Source organism: Anser brachyrhynchus (assembly GCF_964034855.1).
Source record: "Anser brachyrhynchus genome assembly, chromosome: 15".
Taxonomy (NCBI): Eukaryota; Metazoa; Chordata; class Aves; order Anseriformes; family Anatidae; genus Anser; species Anser brachyrhynchus.
This window is the reverse complement of record NC_137733.1, coordinates 8,267,874-8,287,079: the sequence shown is the minus strand read 5'-3', so window position 1 is coordinate 8,287,079 and position 19,206 is coordinate 8,267,874. Positions and strand designations below refer to the sequence as shown.

Below are 19,206 nucleotides of genomic sequence, written 5' to 3'. Positions count from 1 at the left end.
CTGGCAAGATCATACAGAAAATGCAACTTGTCTTGAGTGATCCCTCCAGGCTACATAGTCCAGTGCGCCAGAGTCCATGTGACAGCAGAACTAACAAAGTAGCCCACATGCTTCAGCTCTTCATGGGTAAGGAAAGTGTAAACTCCCTGTATGAGAGGACAAAAATCATGTTAAAATGGATTAAAACCAGAGTTCAAAGTTTTTAGAGCACAATGCCAACTCTAGGCATTGCGTAAATCCCAAAGGCATCGTTAATTATGGCAACATTTATATTCCTTAGGGTAGGAAACCATGAGAACAAGGAAAACGTAGGAAAAATCTTTGCATATGATTCAGCAAACAACGTCTCTTCAGGCTCCATTGGTAAGAAACAGCTGAGAAGATGGTAGCCAGCATTCCTGCAAGAGCTACAATGACAACTCACAAAAAAATCAAAATGAATACCTAACATTCAAAATAAGCTTTATTCTGCTTCCCAGTTAAGCCAACTTTGTAGATGGCTTGAATAATTTGAATGATCTGTAGTTATTTCCTAATCCAGAGAAACAGATGTATCAGTTGTTTTCACATCATTAAAAGAAACAACACAATTTATGCATTTTGTCATGTAAGCTCCCCCCAATAATACAGAAGTATTTAGCCATAATTATTTTGCAATTACAAGCTTCTGTAATGTATATTAATACTGTGAATGTACATTAATACTGTGAATGAACCTGTTGCATTTTAAAAAATGCAGTGTTATTCTATAGGGAAATAAGTCAAATTTCAAGAATAATTCAGTATTCTGACATACTTGGATGTTTCAAGTTAAAAACATTGCTAAATTAGTAATAGCTGAAGGCATATATTCTCATCAAAAAACAAAAATAAAATAAATTCACAAAAACCCAAGGCACATTAATAAAGGCAGGTTTGCAAAGTAGTAAACCCCAGCTAGTAAGATGTTAGAATGAAGAACTTAATCAGGTCTCTTGCTTCCTACAACAGCTAGGTTTTATGAGCCCCATATGGTAAAACAATATCTATAGGCTAAAAGTCCCCTACCTTACGGATAGTTCTGGGATCTCCCAATTATTCTAAGCATTAGGCATTCCTCACCTTTAACCACTACCTGTTCTTAGTGGCAAATAACTGCTTACAAAACCTTACCATTCTAGAGGCAGGGTTTTGTGTAGCATGATTCTGACCAGCAAACATCCCATGAACAACTGAGCAGCTTCCCCACAGAAATACACCTGTCTCTACCTAAAACCACTCCCCTAACTCAGTTGACTGCAGCACACAGCACCCATGATAAAAACTTGACAGTCAGAATTCAATACCAAAAGCCAAAGCCTGAGGAGCTGCATAGGGAATATTGCCTGTTGGAGACAAAAGGACAATAGCTTTGACTGACTGTGTTAAAGAAACAACTTTCAAGGAGTTACTTACAGCAGCTGATATAGGAAGCAATTTAAAGTCCTGTGCTGCTAGGCAGCATTGCTTCATCACACTGCCCACAGAACTCAGCAAAGAAGCCAGATGGGTAAGGCCACGAGAGGCCCTTGCCAATTGCAGCTTCTTATTCAGTCCTCACCTACCCTTATGCTGCTAACTGATTGCTCACTGATATCTCTTTAAAACTAAAGTTTCATATATTTTTTTCCCTTTTCCAAAACCACGCAGCCTTTTCATAGCAGCATCTTGACAACACTTTGTGAAGGATGGCTTATTGGTCCTGGAATATTTGAAGGCCGTGTCCCAAACTCCAGACGTTTCACTAACCTGCAAATACAAAACACAAGTTCGTACATTTCTTGCTCAGTTTTACTAATTTTATCAGAATAACTGGTTGCTACAAGAGTACACCACTCAGCCTGAAAAGCCAGCAGATTAAAAACCACTTTGCACACTTAGTGAGCCCGTTACTTAACCAGGCTGAGTTTCCACTGTAAAACAAGGTTCTATTTCCCTCTGAGTAGTGAGAAGCTATCTTTTACAGGTGTTGGAATTTCAGTTCTAGCATTACAGCAGTAGAGGTATAGTCAGCACGTATGTAATCATGCAAACATATGGCCCTTGAGGCTTTCTCGTAGGAGCTTTAATGAGGTTTCTCTAGCAATAGCAAGTACAATATGGAACACTCCTTCCACCTGACAACTTTGGACACTGGGTAGCAGGACGAACCAGTACTCCCAGAGCAAGGGTCCAGTTGAATAGCTGCATCTGGAACTGTATTATAACCACTTGGTTTACAGGGAATCTAAAGAATATTAAGTGCAAGACTGGCAGGGCCTAAGCAGGCAACCTGCATGAAGAAAAATCAGCAAGGATACTGCATTTAAAACAAAAAGGCAACCAGTTCAAGCACCTGGAAAAATTTACAAGTTGCCTCAGGTAACTACTTTTGTCAGCTGCTCCCTGGAAACACATCTTAGCAAGCATAAAGCATTCTGATTGGGGTGATTCATTATTTGTTCCCCATCCCCCCCCCCCGCCGTTCTTCCATAAATGAGAATCTCAGCTTTGACAAGGGAAGTCCCCACATGCCACAACATTCCTGAGGCATCACCATACAAGAACATAAAACAAACGAAATTGAGACAATAAGCAGGAGCTCCCTCTGTTGTACTTTCCTCACAGTTAAACACTGGATTTATAATAAGTCTATTAAATTTGCTTGGAATTTGTTTTTCAAAACTTGATCACAGCTAGTTTTCAGATTTCAACAGCTATTGATTACAAATTTTAAACTGATCTGAAACGTTCAATCAATCTTAAATAAACAAGTTTCCTACCTTTTGAAAACAAAACTGGTTCCACCAAACCAAAGGTTCAATAAGAAATAGAACAGTACCTGTCACAGAGTTCTCACTAAGACACAACATTGGAGAGCAGCACTAACCCTGTATCGCACAGAGGCTGGTGAGGACTCAGGCGCGTTTCAAGGACATCTCTGTTCATGTACATGGACACTGTGGTTCTGTTTGGAGACTGGTCATACACAAAGTTTCGGCAAGAGGCAAGTTTGGACTCCAAAGCCTGATGCAAACACAGGTAATGTGTCAGATATCTTTCAGAACATTGTGTTGTTTTTTTTTTTGTTTGTTTGTTTAAGTTTGCTTTAAAAATGAGTTGTCTAGTAGGAAAAAAAGATGAATTTTTACCCCAAAACCATGAGTTCTGAATTTTTGAGGTAAAGCCAGTCATCTCAAACATCCCAGGAAAACTGAATCTGTTTCTGTATGGGAGGTTTAGGACTATAAACGATTATAAAAGAACCCCTGCTGGGTTATTTTTCAACTCTATCATTTCTGCAGCTCAGCCCATCAAAAGGCATATCAATGCTTGCGCTAACACAGCACTAGGGCACAAGAGAAAAGACAAAAGGAAGTCATGGCATAACTTTCCCAGCATCAGCACTACCTGACATGTCGAACTACAGCTCAACATAGCATTAGGCCCTGCTCAAAACACTACTCGAGCCTTAATGAAAACTTTACTGGAAGCCCTCTGGACAGCAGGCACCAGCCTGCTTTCTTCTCTGCCCTTCATGGGAGTAGATGATCTCTTCATTTACTCATGTCAGCCTGTTCTTTCTGAACATACTCTTTCAGAAATTTGGAGAGGAAGAAAGGTCAGGACTCCACATGGGGGCAAGATCTCAGGAAAAACAGAGATGGGCCCTATCTTTGTATGGGGTTACTTAGAAATATACAGAGTCCAGACCAACTTCAAGGCCTTGCTTAGCTAACCCGGCAGCTGAAATAGTCTTTCCAGTCTCTTCTGGGCACTGCAGATACTTACCGCTGGCTGCAGTTTCCAACAACTCTGTCCTTCCAAGGACATTTGCTAACAAGTAATCACTCACCCCTACTTTCCGTAGCAAGTCTCCCACGATGTTAAGTGCAGATATTCTGGCAGCAGGTGTGAGAGGGGTTGCACTGTAACTGTCCTCAAAACCTGCAGAGCAGGATGAAGAATGATACATTACCCAGTATTAAAAAAAAAAGTTTTGACATAGTCACACAGAGCAAATGAAACATCAATATCTTCCTTTTACTTTTTTGTATCTGACCTCCAGATCCTTCGTGTGCATTAGAAATACAACGCACTGCCTCCCTGAGACAGCTCCAGTTACACAGGCCTAAGCTGAAGTCTCCACATACATCATGGCTTAGATTTCTAGAGACCTGTTGTACATCTTTATTGCTGCCATAGGACCAGGGGGATGCGTTCTCAGAGAGAACCATAATCTCATTTCACTAAAAACTTTTGAATCCTTTTTTACACAAGTGCAATTTCTCTCACACAAAACAGTTTCAGGTTAAGAGTACCAAAAGCTACAAACTTGATTAACACTCAGAGCTGTAATATCAAGACACCAGCACATGACCCTGCAACTCCTTGCATTTATGCACAAACACAATTACATCAATTTCTCACTTCTTAAGTAAACAGAATATGGAAGCTAATGTTGGAGGATTAGAATATTAATATAATCAGCACTCATAAAAAATAAGTAACTGATTCCATTGATCATTTAGTACAGCCAGCTAGGATGACTTGCCAGTGTGCTACTGTTCCAGAGTAGGAAGAAAACCTGTCTCAAAGAAAACCTACGCTCATAGAGAAGCCAGTTCAAGTAACAGGAGCGTAGCATTAAAGATCATGATGAAGTTTTTAAAATCCTTCTCCTAAATTAGCCCAGTGTCTCTGGAACAGTTGTGAACAAATAACAGTCTCAACAGCTCGTCTTGTCCCTTATGGTTATCACTGGGCAATTCACATCAAATGGAGATGAATAACCTACGAATATACCCCTAGAATTGGGGTCAGTGAATGCTGAGATCACAGTAACTAGATTTAGGTGGATTTCACTGGAACACTCAACTGTAATTCTGTTTTCTCATTCCTCCTGCATCCAGAACCTATGGTGAAAACAAGGGTATCACATGGTATTTCTGTACCGGTTCCATCACGCACCTCTCCTAAATGTCACAGGGGTGGACATGTTGATGCCAGGTGCCCGGTGCACCGAGGGAGTTGAAGGCACAGATAAGGACGCTTGAACTGCAGTGTCTGTTCTTTCTGTTTCCAGTGTAGTTCGCATTGGTGTTTTGGGTTTCTCCTGTTTCTGCTGCACTGCAAGCTCTTGTCGTAGATCTATGACGGAAGCAACACAAAGTCTTTGGAATTCATATTCGCCAAGATAAAAAGCAGATGAGAGCTGTACTTCACTTTCACCAGGGGAACAAAATCCTTTATCCTTGTAATGATTACTCCAGGCACATACTCAAACTCTGGATGAACACTAAGGCTTATCTAGCATTACAGCTCAAGTTGGTTTTGTTGTGTTAGTTCAAGTTGCTATTTGGCTTTAAGTTTATACCATTTCACAAGGCTTCCCCTGAGGCAGGGAATTAACATGCATCCAAACATTACAGACCAGTACATGAAGGCTCATCAAGACTGAGGCTCTGCAACTTGGAATATCCTGGCTACATCCCAGCTCCCTACCGGGAGGAGATCCAGGTACTCCTACCTAATGCACTGTTTTCCCTCCCACTTGGGTTTCCACATCAAGGAATCCTGAGCTGAGGCTGAGTGGAAACCACACCATTATCTAACCCAGGGACAGAGTACTCCTGTCTGACAGCCTGACTATAGCTTACAGAAACCACACAAGGGCACAGAATCGGAGCAGAGCTGGAAGTGTTTTTTCTAGCTCCATAGCTGCATGGTCTCTCTCATCTTCTTACCCAGTCACACTGACAAATCAAGAAGCTAGTTCATGGGACTATTCAAAGGTAACTGGAAGCCAGCCAGAGCCCTCCTGTTTTACAGTCCCTTTAGTGTTTCGTTAACTCCACTTTTCACAGGCCAGGGAACAACAGACACCACTGGTTACTAAAGCTGACCTTCACAGATTACAGGAAGTTAAACAGCACATTGCATCAGAGACCCATCACCACAGACTAGGAGAAGGCTGAGAACGTTAAAACAGACTCTAGCTCCTGTAAGCTACTCTGGAACAAGGTCAACAGGAGAGGAGTAGACAGTCTTGAAGCTTCACCATTTCATATTGCAGATTTAGAAGATGCAAATGTAAAAGCCAAACTCTAAGATACATGAAGAGACTGAACAGGTATGAGTCAGGAGGGGAGAAAAGCAGAGGTACGAGTAAACCGCTGTCTAACCTCTAGCTTCATCTTTCAGGCGTTGCACAGACTCCAAAAGGTTTTCCTTCTCATCCAGCTCGCTTTCCAGAAAAGCATTTCTTTCGATAGCCTGGTTTAAACGCTGTTCAAAATCTTCCAGAGACATTATAGTGGCTCTGAAAGAAAGTACACGTGTCAGACCCTTCAAGCACATACAGGAACTCCCTCTCCCAGAAGGAAAGGGAGAATCTTTTGGGTTAGGGCTGTTTTTATTTGTTTTAATTTTAGCTTGTAAGATATGAAATAGTATAGTTGGGGGATTGGACAGGGAAAAAAAATCTTATTTCCCATCTGTCACAAGCATCTTCATCACAGCCATCACCAAGTTCAGAATGGCAGTGCTAACAAGCACAACATAAATTACTCATGGCCACCATACTCACAGGACAGAACTGAGGTGGAAGAAGAAAACACAGAAGACTGCTCACCTTTTTGCTCTTTCCAAGTCGTCATTCGCTTGCTCGAGTTCTCGAATGTACTTCTGAAGTTGATCTTTAATAGCTTTTGTTTGTGCCAGGTCATCTTCCAGTGCAGAGATTTGCCTGTACCCTTCTGAATGCTGTATTTCAATCTTTTCCTAAAGAAGGAAAAAAAAAATCAAACAGCGCATCAGAGACTTGGCATTGTCTTAAAGCCTTTAAAGATAGACATAAATCCTGTGAAGTTTTCTGAGAAACGTCAGCTTACATACAGTAAAATGCCAACAAAGCCAATTGCTTACATACTTCTGGGCTGCCAGCAGACAAGAGCTCTTCCTGTAACTCCTTATCATGTGACTGTGCTGGAGAGCAAGCAGCTTCCGACCTCCACAGCCCAGAGCTGTTCCCTGCTCTCCCAGACAGTTCTCCCATGTGCTCCCCACCTGTCCTCCATTCACAAAGTTGCAAGAAACACATACTCCTACACATAGACAGCTTTTACCCCTTTTTCTGAGAAAAGGGCTTAAAACAGCAACTGTTTTGTTCACATGTGCAATGCTCTGCTCAGAACCAAGACAAGCCAGCATGCCTGGGTCCTGCCCATTGCAGGTGGGTGGCTCAACAGGCAACAGCACAGAGCTCTTGAGCTCCCCTACCACACAGCAGCCTGCAGCCTGGAAGTAAGAAGGCAGTAGCTGGAAAGACATGTCTTAGCCTCGCTGTTTTAAGGTGCAGGTGACAACCACAATGCAGAGGCCCAAGAGACAGCATCCCCTTCAACAACAGCACCCAGTAATGCCACAGAGAGGAAGGATCTACAGGACTTGCCAGGCAAGTGCACTGGCTAGTGAGATTGTCTGCAAAAAGACTGTAAGCGTGCCATTGCCTCTACGATCTGCTTCGGTGGAATGGGAAGAATACCGATGACAACCTGGAGCCAAGTGGATCTGTGCGCAACTCTGAACAAGACAGTAATTTCTGAGCCCCCAAGAGCTTTATCAACGCACAAATGAAGATGCTAAAGAAGATGAAAGAAGTCACTTATTTTCAAGTCTAAGCAAGAGTCAAGCAGAACTTATGACCCTAAATGACAATGAAAAAAAGTGTTAGTACATTTATCTACTGCTATGGAACCAGCAGGGTTCTCCACTGCCTCCGTGATTTTATTAGCCCAAAGCAGGTTCAGAGCTCTTGTTTATAAAGATTACAGGTGCAGTTATGCAACACTTCAGACATGACCCTAAAACAAACTGTCCTTTACAGCAGGTACACAAGGGTACATTTAGAAGAGGCACCAGTGGGGAGGAAGACAGCAGGAGAGATGTATGCTGGCAAAGCTATCGCCTCCATATGTGGTAAACATCATATGACAGCAAAAGCTTCACAGCCGCCATTTACTACAACACTTCACACTCCACCACCTTGCTATCAGATCACTTTGACATGCCAGAGAGTTTTTTTCTGTGAAGCTCCAAGATCACTGTGTAAGTAGCATTCCTGAAGTGCTTCTGTCTAGAATTTAACACACTTGAAGTCACTGAAAACAAATTCACATGGGGGAAATTTGAAAACCGTGGCAAGTAGCCTAGCACAGCTGATTATGTAAAGAGCTGTTTTAGCGCATGTAATGCACAGACGAGGAGGAAGGGAAGAGATACCTATTCTGAATTAATAAATTCCTGTTTGATTACAGTGTGGTGAAACATTGCCATAATTCCTGATCTCTGAAGCATACATGCATGCTGACTTCAAGAGCCTCCAAGCTCTAAGAGGCAGAGTACTTTCAGCTAGCTTTTCAAGGCTCTCTAAACAAGTCCTCCAAAACATTATTTCCATTTATTTTCAGGTAACATGAACTCTGGCTTCTGAGGGGATAGCAAGCACACTCATTAGGCTGGTAAACTCAAAGCATCAAGTTGTGTGGGCCTTACAAAGTTCACTCCCGTTAGGCTGGATGCAGATACCAAGCCTTGATGGGCCCAGTTAACACCACTATTCAATAGCTTCACAAGTTTAATGCTTTGCTCTTGAATTGATTCAAATAAAAGACTAGGATTGCAAGGTTTGAGTCTTTGTTTTCAGCCAATTGTAATAAACTATCAGCTGATCTGGCCATCAATGGAGCCTCTGTTCCTTCAGTGCAAGCTGTTACTGCAGTCTTCAAGGCTGCATGAATAGCCAATTGTTAAAGGGTTTGTTTCAAACAGAATGTTTATCTACCAAGTATCTAACAGAATAAGTTATCTACTGTGAAGATTAATTAGTTTTCCAAGATAGGTCTACTCACTGCTTTTTGAAGTTTTATGTCAGTTCCTGCTATTTTCATTCTTAACTGCCTCAGCTCATTCTTTGCCCCCTTCTCTCAGCTCTTACAGAGAAAGACAACAGTCCACGATCTTCTTAGTCAAATGCACTGCTGTTGCTTATTGAACTGCTATGGCTTCTCCCCAAACTCATCAGCTTCCGTGAGTTTGTGTGGCTACACGGGACAGAGCAGACCAACACTCCATACTACAAGCAGAGCATATAATACTGCTAAGGTGCTAATAAACAATAACAAAGATCAGTGTAAAAGAACAAATGCAATGAAATACAGCACGGAATTTTTGCTGTCCAAAAGAGAGGGGAAAAAAAAAATCACTAAGTTGAGGCTGGGAGACACTTATCTGGAGCTAAAGAATATTTACTTAAGACACTAATTTAGACAACAGCTGAGACAAAAAGCTCTATACACCCAGATTAATTACTTACTCAAATATCTTCACTCCCATTAGCTCATTATTGCATACAATTGAGAAGTGTAATTAAATTAATTTTTGCTTCCACAGATACTGACCTAGACCTAAAAAGAGTGTAACGTTTCCTGGGTGACTATACCATCTTTAAGTAAAATGCTAACAAGACTGAGCTTCAAAAATGCACACCAACTTCAATGACAATTTTTCTTCAAGTTTAGTTTAGAAGTATTTCCTAAACTTGTCAGCGAGGACAGGGGACTAGCAGCATCTTTGAAGAGATGTATCTGCCTCATTTCAGTCTCCTACTCTAGGTAACTAACTGTTTCTTACCTTTCTCTGGCAGGAGGTTCCATCTCAAGTAAGTTAGTATCCCTTATGTTTTATAATTATGGAAATCAATGCTTGCCAACTATTTCACCCACACACACCCCAGACTAACCAAGTATAAGGAGGATAAGCTGTGTCCCCATCCTGCCCCTGATTACAGACAGAATCGGTAACAAAAATCAAGAGTGAAACTTTCATTCCTCTCAGTTCTGCGTTACTTACTAGCTGCTGCTTCCAAGTTTATCTGGAACACCAGATAACTACACACAACTACGTAAAAAGGGTTTAAAACAGCTAAGTTTTATGTAATGGAACACCACAGATGTAATGTTTGTGTTTTCATTCTTCTGCAGTATCATTTGTTTGCACAACGCTGACAGCATTACTCTTCACTCCACCGTAAACGGTTTTCTCCTGTCTCAAATCTATCCTGGAAACATAGTCACAACCTGCAAACAGGGACTCAGGAACATCACTGAGGTATCCAGTACTCTCAAAGCAGATAATAGATTGATATTTCTTCATTTTTCAAGACATTTTTTGCAGTTTGCTGTTCAATCACTTTATAATGCTAAAGACCTCTGCCCACAAGGCAAGCTGAATCAGCATACACCTGTCTCATTCACCTTCACGCCTCAGACACGTGTCTACTAAAAGCATCACCCACTCTTACCTTAACTGACTCCAGCTCCATTCGCAGGCGATTGTTTTCTGACAGAAGGTCTCTGTTTCTGGACTCTGTTTGCTGCAGCTGAGTCTCCAGTTCAGCTTCATACTCTCGACTCCCTTCTTGGAATTCACGCAGCTCCTCCTGTGTGTTCTCAGCACTAGAAGGCAATTCCAGCAGCAGAACTCATCACAACGAATCAAAACAAGCTCTTGTACACTTAAGGATGAAAAGATACTGCCACCTAACACAGAAGGCTCTATGTCCCTCTCCAACACACACTCAACAGGAAAACCCATCCATCTGCAAACGTCCCTCCCCAAACTTGGAAAGCCACCCCATAGCAAACCGGTAAATAGACAGACAAACAGGAAAAAAAAATTCCATCTGTCTTTACACTAGCAGTGACCAGGACAAATGTAGTCTCTTTAGGATGTCCATTGCCCACTCCATCTTCATATTTAACCTATTATTCAGTCTAATTTCTTATTTGGAAATTGGAACTATGCCATTTTTGATCAGCAGTAAACGGGGAGAAAAAGTATAAGAAGGAAAAGAAAGCCTGTTCTTATATTCAAGAAAATTCTGTTGAAATAATTCTACAACAAGCTAAGTAAGCAGCACTGAAAGGTCTGGACATCTGGTCTAAGAAAGGATCCACCAACACCCACATCAAAAAGGCTGAATTATTCCACCCTCTACTGCGTTTACAGCAACACAGTGAGCTAAAGGAATGAGGAAAGCATGCCCGCTCTCAGACAAGGATCTTCTCCCATCTGCATGCTGCCAAACTAGTTTTGATCCACATATAAAAGGTGAACAGCAGAATCCTTCTGCAATGGCCTGGACCATCCCAACAAGGTCCTGCAGTGACTTACATTCATCTGTGCTGCCCACAGACCGCAGCCAGAGACTGTGCAGCACACACGTTCCCGTTCAAACCAGATCAGGGGACAAAAGCAGCGGTCCCACAGCAGCACAAATTCACTACTCAAATAAGCACAAAGCACTCTGGGCTGGTGTAGCTCACGCAGAAGCACGTGCCACTACTTTGCTCTTGCTGCCACTCGAGACAGCTGAGCTACTTTGAGTTCACCTCCCTGTGCGGGGCTATTTCTATCTTTGCATGCAGTGCTTGTGCACCATATCAAACAACTCTGAGGAACGAAACCGTTGTCTTACCACTGCTTGTATTTCATAGCCAGCTCTTTCCAGTATCTGGTTTCCTCTTCTACTGAGCTGAAGTGATGGCCTTCTGAGTCTTCCATGGTGAGTGAGCCCTCAAAGTTACAACTCCTGTTTCATTTTTTGCCCTGGAAAATTAAAGGATCAAGCATAAGAGCTAATGCAGTGAGCTAACTCCGCACACTGCTCCCCTCAGGAACTCGGCGCATGCCTGAAGACAGAACTGAAGATGAGTCTTGACAGTGGTCTGTTGGATGTAAAAAAAAAAAAAAAAGTGAAAATCTCTACTGAATAATGAAGTTCTTTTCCCCAGTTCTCCCGAGCTTGCTGCATGCCACAATCCCAGCAGCAAGCATCTTCCCCACCCTCTGACTACACAGCACAGAACAACAAACCTCAAACTTGAGCTACAGCTGTGCAGATGCACACAGAACACAGGAGAGAGAGACAACATCTCAGACACCTTCAGCTCCAAAGACAGTACAATTAAGTTTGAGTTCAACAACCCTAAAGACACCCCAAAATTAAAGAGAGACTTCAAAGAGACACAGAGAAAGTACTCATGGTTGAGGTTTCCTGTGGTAACACTCCCAGAAGCGCCTAAGCTTCTTATGGACATAACCACTGGATACAAGATAGCTTTTCCCTAAATCAAGATAGGCAAAACTACCCCCTTTTAAACCTGAAATATCAGAACCCAGATACAGCTGAGAGTCACAATGTATCTGCGTATCTTGGAGAGCCATGGGAGAAGGGAACTCCAGAAAACCCCAGGGAAGAGGCGTAAGAGCTCCACAGAGGCTCTAGTGAGAAAGCACGTGGTTGGACTAAGTGTGCAGACAAATTGCAGCAACCCAGCCAGCAATCCAGACCGCCCAGCAGTCCCTGTGCCACCATAAACCCAGACACACGTCCCAAACAGGAATGGCACATGAGAAAGTCACATGGAAATCAAGAACCTTAAGTTGGCGACTCCAGCTTGAAGACTTAAGCAGATGCTGCAATTAAACAAATGTCCTCTGAGCTGCATGATGCACTCTAATAGGCAGGTCGCTAGCAAATGTCACTTTATAGGAGTTAGTCTTGACACTGGAAAAACATCAGACCCAAAGCTCTGGATAACCTGCCATGTGCAGCCCTGGGTGAGGCAAGGATTCCACACAGCCATTATCAAGTTAATAAAACCCCTCAATAGAGCAAAGGCAGTAAATAAAGGTGGAGTCAAACGGCCCATGGCAACAGTGTTGTCAAAACTACTGAAATTCTTGGGGCTGAGGAAACACAGCCCTTCTGCCAAGTCTTAGCTCTACATGTATTACGCAGAACGCTTTTTTGAGGTAATTCTGATAGCATCAAGGGGGAACGGGGGAAACAGCCAAATACTTCAGAAACCCTTTAGATATCAATCCTCTTGTCTGCTCTTATTTACGACGCTCAGCAAGTGCTGGAGCAGACCTGAGCAGTAAAATGTACATCCACTCCACATCTACAGAACTGAAAAAAAGTTATAATCATAAATCATCACACTCTGCTGGGCAAAACCACCTGGTTTAACCAGGATTAACAACCAAACTTTAGTTCTTACCTCTACTATAGAGGACAGTAGCAAATACTCAAAGAAGTCTATGGATCTAAAATCCAGTTCCTATAAATCCAAGCAGTGCTGGAAAGCACAAGTCATTTTCACAGCTCAGATGATTTTCAGAAGGCTATTGAGCAAAAAACAAGTGTCTGTCACAGCTAAGTGGACTGTGCCCAAACACCTTGATGCACAGTATCAGTACCACACTCGTGGAATTTACGTTGTTGTTTAGAATGGGAGTTAGAAGGTGAGAGAAAGTTTCTAATTCTAGTTTTTTAATTCTGTTTCTTGACACAGAACATCAATTAGACAAAGCTAAAATCTCTTCTTTCTAAGAAAGAAAACCTTCCAGCACAAATTCTCAAGGCTACTGCTATTTGTGCTACTTGTAAATGTTTTTAGAAGTATGCCATGGGGGTGGGGATGAGTAAGGAGTGATTTTCTAAATAGTACCCTTGCCTTTTAAAAAGAAAAGCGAGAAGAAGCACAATTAACATTCTTTACCTAGGACAGTTCACTACACATCTACTCCATTTTTAAGTGAACTGAAAGTGCCTTTGAAGTTAATGAGCGTGTCTTATGTTCAAGGCACTGCAGAAACTCACCAACCCTTGCAGAACACTTGCTAAGAAGAAAATTGTGTTTTTCACAGGGACAGGACAGAGATTCAGACAAAGAAGCAATGCAGGTGCAAGAAGAAACCCAGAAGAACCAGCAACCACTACTGTGGTCAAACCACTGCCTAGAAGAGCACACCAGAGATCCTTCTGGGTCATTAATTCTCACCACTCATACAACAGGAAATTTCTGCATTTCTTTAAAAACAGAGACACCATCTAGGATACGCCTGACTTTGTTACACAAACCAAGATATACTTTAGAAGTCTCCAAAGAGGATTTCTTCTGACCAGTGCAAGCATACTAATAAATACCATACCTGTGTTCAGACAGTCAACAGAAAGAAATCCAACAAAATGAAGAAGTGCAAGATGGGTACCTGAAAGCTTTCAGACAGTCCCTGGGAACCAAAAGCTCTGCAACCAACAGACAGCTCCTGTTGGCCTGAAAGGCTTGGATATGCTTATATCTGGCCCTCACTTGTCTTTTTACGCATCTGAGAAGAACTAAAAGAATGTGCTACTTCACATTTTATAAGATTGCACGGGTCACAGACAAAAGGACTTCCATTGAGTCATAAATTTTATAAAAGGTCCACAGAACCTTGATACCTTTCAGAGAAACATAAAGACGCTGCCCACAACATCTGCTAACTGCGTCTGTACAATCAAGAGATTAGGGACCCACTCAGGATGTCACCCATTAAGAACACACTGCTTCATGGTTATCATTACTAAAGAGTACTTGGTGTTTAAAGTTGACTGCTGAACTGTGAATGCCTGGAAGACTGGGGGACCTGTATTTATTCCAGAGACAACCTAGCATAGCAGAGATCCTTTCACTACCATCCCATGCCACAGGCACATAGTTTTTTGCCTTCAACATACAGACATATTAGAAGACATATTAGATTCCCTGTACACCTGCACTGTATTTTACCTCACAGCGATTTTCGAACTTACCAAAGATACAAGATACAAACTGAAGCTAAAAAGAAAAAGTCTAAGTTTCAGACAAACTGTTAAAGACGATTAGAAAAGAAGAAAAAAATCATAAAATCAAAACACATAAATTTTTCCAAAGTGACAGTAGAAAGAGTAGGGTTTGATTTCCCTCTGCACACACACAACTACTTTGTCTACTTGATTTTTAACAGCTTGGAGCCAGCATGCAAAATGCCTTGGAAGTAATTAATAAAATCAGTTAGGAACTTTCCATTATTTAGGATCACTGTGATATGGGAAGGGTGCACGTTTGTGCGAAAGAGGTTTTAGCAATATTTTGTTAAACACAGTAAACGTAGAAAAAACAAGTGAAAGTCACAGGCTACAGAATGCACGCGCTGACTGTCCCTTACTCGTTTTCACACACAAAGCCAGAAAAAACATCTGGCCAGACTTCCGGCGTACAAGCATCACAAGTGCTGGTCACAGACATTACAAAATCTCTACAGCATGCAGGAAGTGAAGTGTTCATGGGTGGGGAAGAGACTTCTGCAACGAGAAAAACACCACAGCATAATTGTTGCAGGAAATTATTTCATATAAGTGACAGCAAAACTGCAAGTTTCTTTTGGGAAAAACAAGAATTAAAAGTAATTATAAGTAACATTACTGAAGGAATTTTAGTTCAGGAATCAGAGTCCCAGTTCATCAAGATCACAAAGACCCCAACTTAGAGGCTGGTTTGGTCCTAGAATAAAGGACACAGAACAACCCCTGCATACCAAATACATGTGATACAAAGGAGCACTAACTCGGTGAATAGCACTGACCTATCTTTAGGGCTGTGGCTGGAGCCTAAGCACATCCTACCTTAACAAAAAAGAGAAAGGAGAAGATCGGAAAGAAACTAGGTAAAGGTGAAAGACTACCATTAGCGCTGCTGAATTATCCATGCCAGGGACGAAGCTCTTCTTTGCCACTTCCCCAAACTGTAAGAACAAACAAAAAAGCTCATTGCTCCCCAGAAGCAGCTTTCCCATCGCACGAAAAACTAAGTCTCCTTAAAACACTCCCGCAAGGCTCTCCTCACAGCGCACCGCCCTCCCTCTGTTGTTCGAGCAGCACAAAAGCAAACCGAGGGCAGAGCGGGCAGAGGCCCCCAGAGCCCGGCTCACCGCAGGCACGGACTTGGCGGGGGCCGTGCCCCCGCAGTCCGGCTGCGGGATTTCTGAGGGCAGTTCTAGGGCTCCCGGATACCCCGGATACCCCAAGCGGTACGAACCGAGCCACAGAGCCCCGGGCGCCAAACGCAGCCGAGGGCAGGCAGCGCCCCACGTCAGGAGCCCCTCACCGCCGCCTCACGGAGCTCCCCCAGGGACGCCACTCGCTCCTCACCGCGGCCACTCCCGCTCCCGGGCTCCCATTGGCTGGAGGTCACGTGCACCGCAGGGCTCCGCCAATCGGCAGCGCCAGAGCGGGGCCCGCGGAGCGTTCGGGAACTTTTCGTTACTTTCAAACAGGGACGGGGCGGGGCCGTGTCCCCTCAGGGGCGGCCCCTCAGCCGGGGGTAAGGGGGGGTGGCAGCAGGCAGGTCTTTTCCTTTGAAATGCTCTAAAAAAGGGAAAGTTGTACTTTTAAAAAATATTTTATTATTATTATTCCAAAGGCTCCCCTGAAAGAGCCAGCAGTGAGGTGGTTCTGTAAACATCTAACACAAGCACAACATTTTTACACCGAACCCCTTTGTATGGCTGACTAACGAGACTGTCGCTGCAGCCAGCACGACTTTTATGACTGATGAGCAGTCAGCATGATGAGGACAAAGTGTGCTACCGAACACCAGCTGCCTGCACTCACCTGTCACCTCGCCGTGGCGTCACCATCCCAGAAAGCACCCTCACAAGCCTCACACCCGCAGTGGGAATGGGGCACTCACAAACAATGAGGCCAAGTTAAACCTCAGGGCACCCACAAATAGGGCCAAGTTAAACCTTGGTGCAGCCGATAAATGGTTTGTCATGCCCTTGATGCCCAGGGTCACTGTGAAGGGGCCTGAGGTATGCCCCAGGTGTGTTCCTACCCAACAGCATGCACAAACACTTGGTCATGAGGCGTGCCTGGTATTTGCTTCCTGTGTCAAAACAAAAGCACAAATTATCGCGTGCGCCTAGATACGCCAGCCCACATACATCTGCCCATATGTCACTGAGTATCGCTTGACACACGTGCAGCACGTTTTACAAACTGCTGGATGACAGGCACCCTCGCACTGGGACCCTAAGCCCATCTCGCTTACCTCAGAGATGCACTGCCCGGCCTGGAGCAGAGCCCAAACCCACAACGACTTAATTGGGTGGGCTGCAAGCGGGTAAGCCTCTCCCAGCGACTCTGCGGAAGAAGGCTGGGACTGTAACAGAGAGTATTTGTGCTTTTCTATGAGAATATTCTTATAAGAGAAATACAGCCATAGCTATGATGACTTCAGTTGAACAGGGTGAGCAAAATAATTATACTCTCAGGACAGATATTCAGCAAAATAACTGTATTTTGAGGTCATTTGTTCAGAAGAAGTAAATAATGACAAACTATTATAAAATTATTAATAGAAAACTAAATTATGTACTTAAAAATGGGTTAATAGTAATTTGCGGTTCTGTCATTGCTCAAGAAAGTTTTAAGTGGGCAAGTTATAGAAAATAAACGACATGCCATTACAGTACCTCCCTAGTAATTTGAAAATTCATACATTGTTCACAAATTAGGGACAAATGACAGTTCACTTCAATTCTTTGAACAACTATTTCAGGATAGCATGTGTACACAGACAATATCAAAAGTGTACCTGAACATTTTTAATAGTTCTCATCTCATATGCTTGTAAAGCACAGCGAAATCTGTGACATTTCAGAGGAAGCTGTTTAGCCTCTCATCCAATTCCAAAACAGTGTAACAGCAGCCAGACGGGTGCGAAAGGCTCAGAGGTGCTGCTGTACAAGTGCAATAAATATTAATAAAAATGTTTCTGTAATTACTATCCACTGCCTTATTTGCAAGAAGCATGAGAACATTTTCCTGTTTCAAAATTAGCAGAGAAGAAAAAAAAAAGATTTTCTGCATTTATTTTTATTCTGCTGATGAATAATTAATAACAGGCAGTTTTTGCAGTGCTAGATTTGTTGCTGGTTATTTTGATGAGAATGCTACACTGAGACTTCCATGAAAGCAAACTGAGCAAAAATGTACACGTTATAAGCTATGGCAACATTGCATAATATTATCTTTTGGCAATAGGCTTCTTATGGAAAAACTAGTATTTCAGAGCAGTCTGGTGTGAGCTCTGGAGCAAGGAAGTCAGAGTAGCATGCTGTTTTCTTATTTTGGCAAATGCATTTGAAAAAAATATCCTTTTTAAAAGTGATCTGACATAAAAATAATGAAATACTGTCCATATTTGTTTCAATTTTATCTCAACCTTTCAATATTGCTTTATGTTCTGTCAATTAAAACAATACAAAATTAATTATGCAAGTCATTCTCAGGATATATCCTGCTTGTCTTACAGCCAAAGACAAAGTCACCTCTCTGACCCTACAGCCTAGCAACTGAAGCTTAACAATGATGTTTAATATTTCCAAAATTTAACCCTCTTGTGCACAATTTTAACTGATAAAATTCAGTGATGTTAAATCCAACATCTATAACATAAAAATAACGGTAGACATCCATAGCTACCAAAGTAGAACACAAGCATTAAAAAGGCAACCTAAATAGTTAAACCACGACAGACTGACAGAGGATATCATGGTGATGTTGGCAGCTGTTCTGCAGCTGCTGCTTAAAAAATGTTTTTTTTATGATAAATATGAGTCTTGGTTGCTAAAAGGAAAAGGGGACTAAGGAAATCAAATGGATAGTGAACATAGGAGACCATAGATCTAATTACAGCACCTTCAGCTGATAGTGTAGCTTATCGCTATATACAGTGCACAATATATACAATAAGAAGTAGCTTATTGGCTGGAACATTCATTAGTAAAAGTCAGAAGAAAGAGCTTGGCTTTGCAGCAAGAATTAAGTCATTGACCACAGAACCACGTGCTCTATGGATGGAGCAGGAGCTGACCCCCAACTGTCATTACAAACTAGTTATGTTTTTGAGGATTACTGATACTCATAACAAGATATGACAAACAGAGGTACTAGAACTCCATACACAAATTCAAATAGTTCTGTCACAGAAGAGTAAGCATTTAACACCAGTGAAACCTATTTCCATGTATTTAAAGATGTTACATAATTTTCTGCAGTCTGTAAAATTGGATTTGCATATCACTGCTTTAAAACCTTTTAGATACCTTGAAGCTGTCAAACGCTCATTAATAGCACTGCCTTGCTCAGCAAAGCAAAATATAACACCACTCAAGACTTTGACACCAGCAGCATTACATCCTGAGTGAATGATGGTAGCAGGGCCAAGATGGGATTTGGATACAAGCATTGTCACTAAGACTCTTAACCCTGGT

The 19,206-nt window shown here is 42.3% G+C and overlaps 1 protein-coding gene across 7 annotated transcripts; it reads right to left on the bottom strand.

The window, feature by feature from the left end:
• Positions 1-445: 445 nt before the first annotated feature.
• NDE1 (nudE neurodevelopment protein 1) lies at positions 446-16,117 on the bottom strand. Of its 7 annotated transcripts, none has more exons than XM_080557364.1 (11): positions 15,966-16,101; positions 15,613-15,672; positions 15,097-15,232; positions 11,537-11,667; positions 10,361-10,514; positions 6,632-6,780; positions 6,183-6,319; positions 4,969-5,148; positions 3,854-3,945; positions 2,888-3,024; positions 446-1,767 (listed from the first exon to the last, which is right to left on the bottom strand). In XM_080557364.1, exons 4-11 carry the CDS (start codon positions 11,620-11,622, stop codon positions 1,674-1,676), a joined length of 1,029 nt encoding a protein of 342 aa, XP_080413490.1. In that variant the 5' UTR covers positions 11,623-11,667; positions 15,097-15,232; positions 15,613-15,672; positions 15,966-16,101; the 3' UTR covers positions 446-1,673. The 7 variants fall into 7 exon arrangements, with proteins under 7 accessions (XP_080413490.1, XP_080413492.1, XP_080413488.1 ...); XM_080557366.1 differs by having other exon boundaries at positions 16,035-16,074; XM_080557362.1 differs by lacking the exon at positions 15,097-15,232 and having other exon boundaries at positions 15,966-16,107.
• Positions 16,118-19,206: the final 3,089 nt, after the last annotated feature.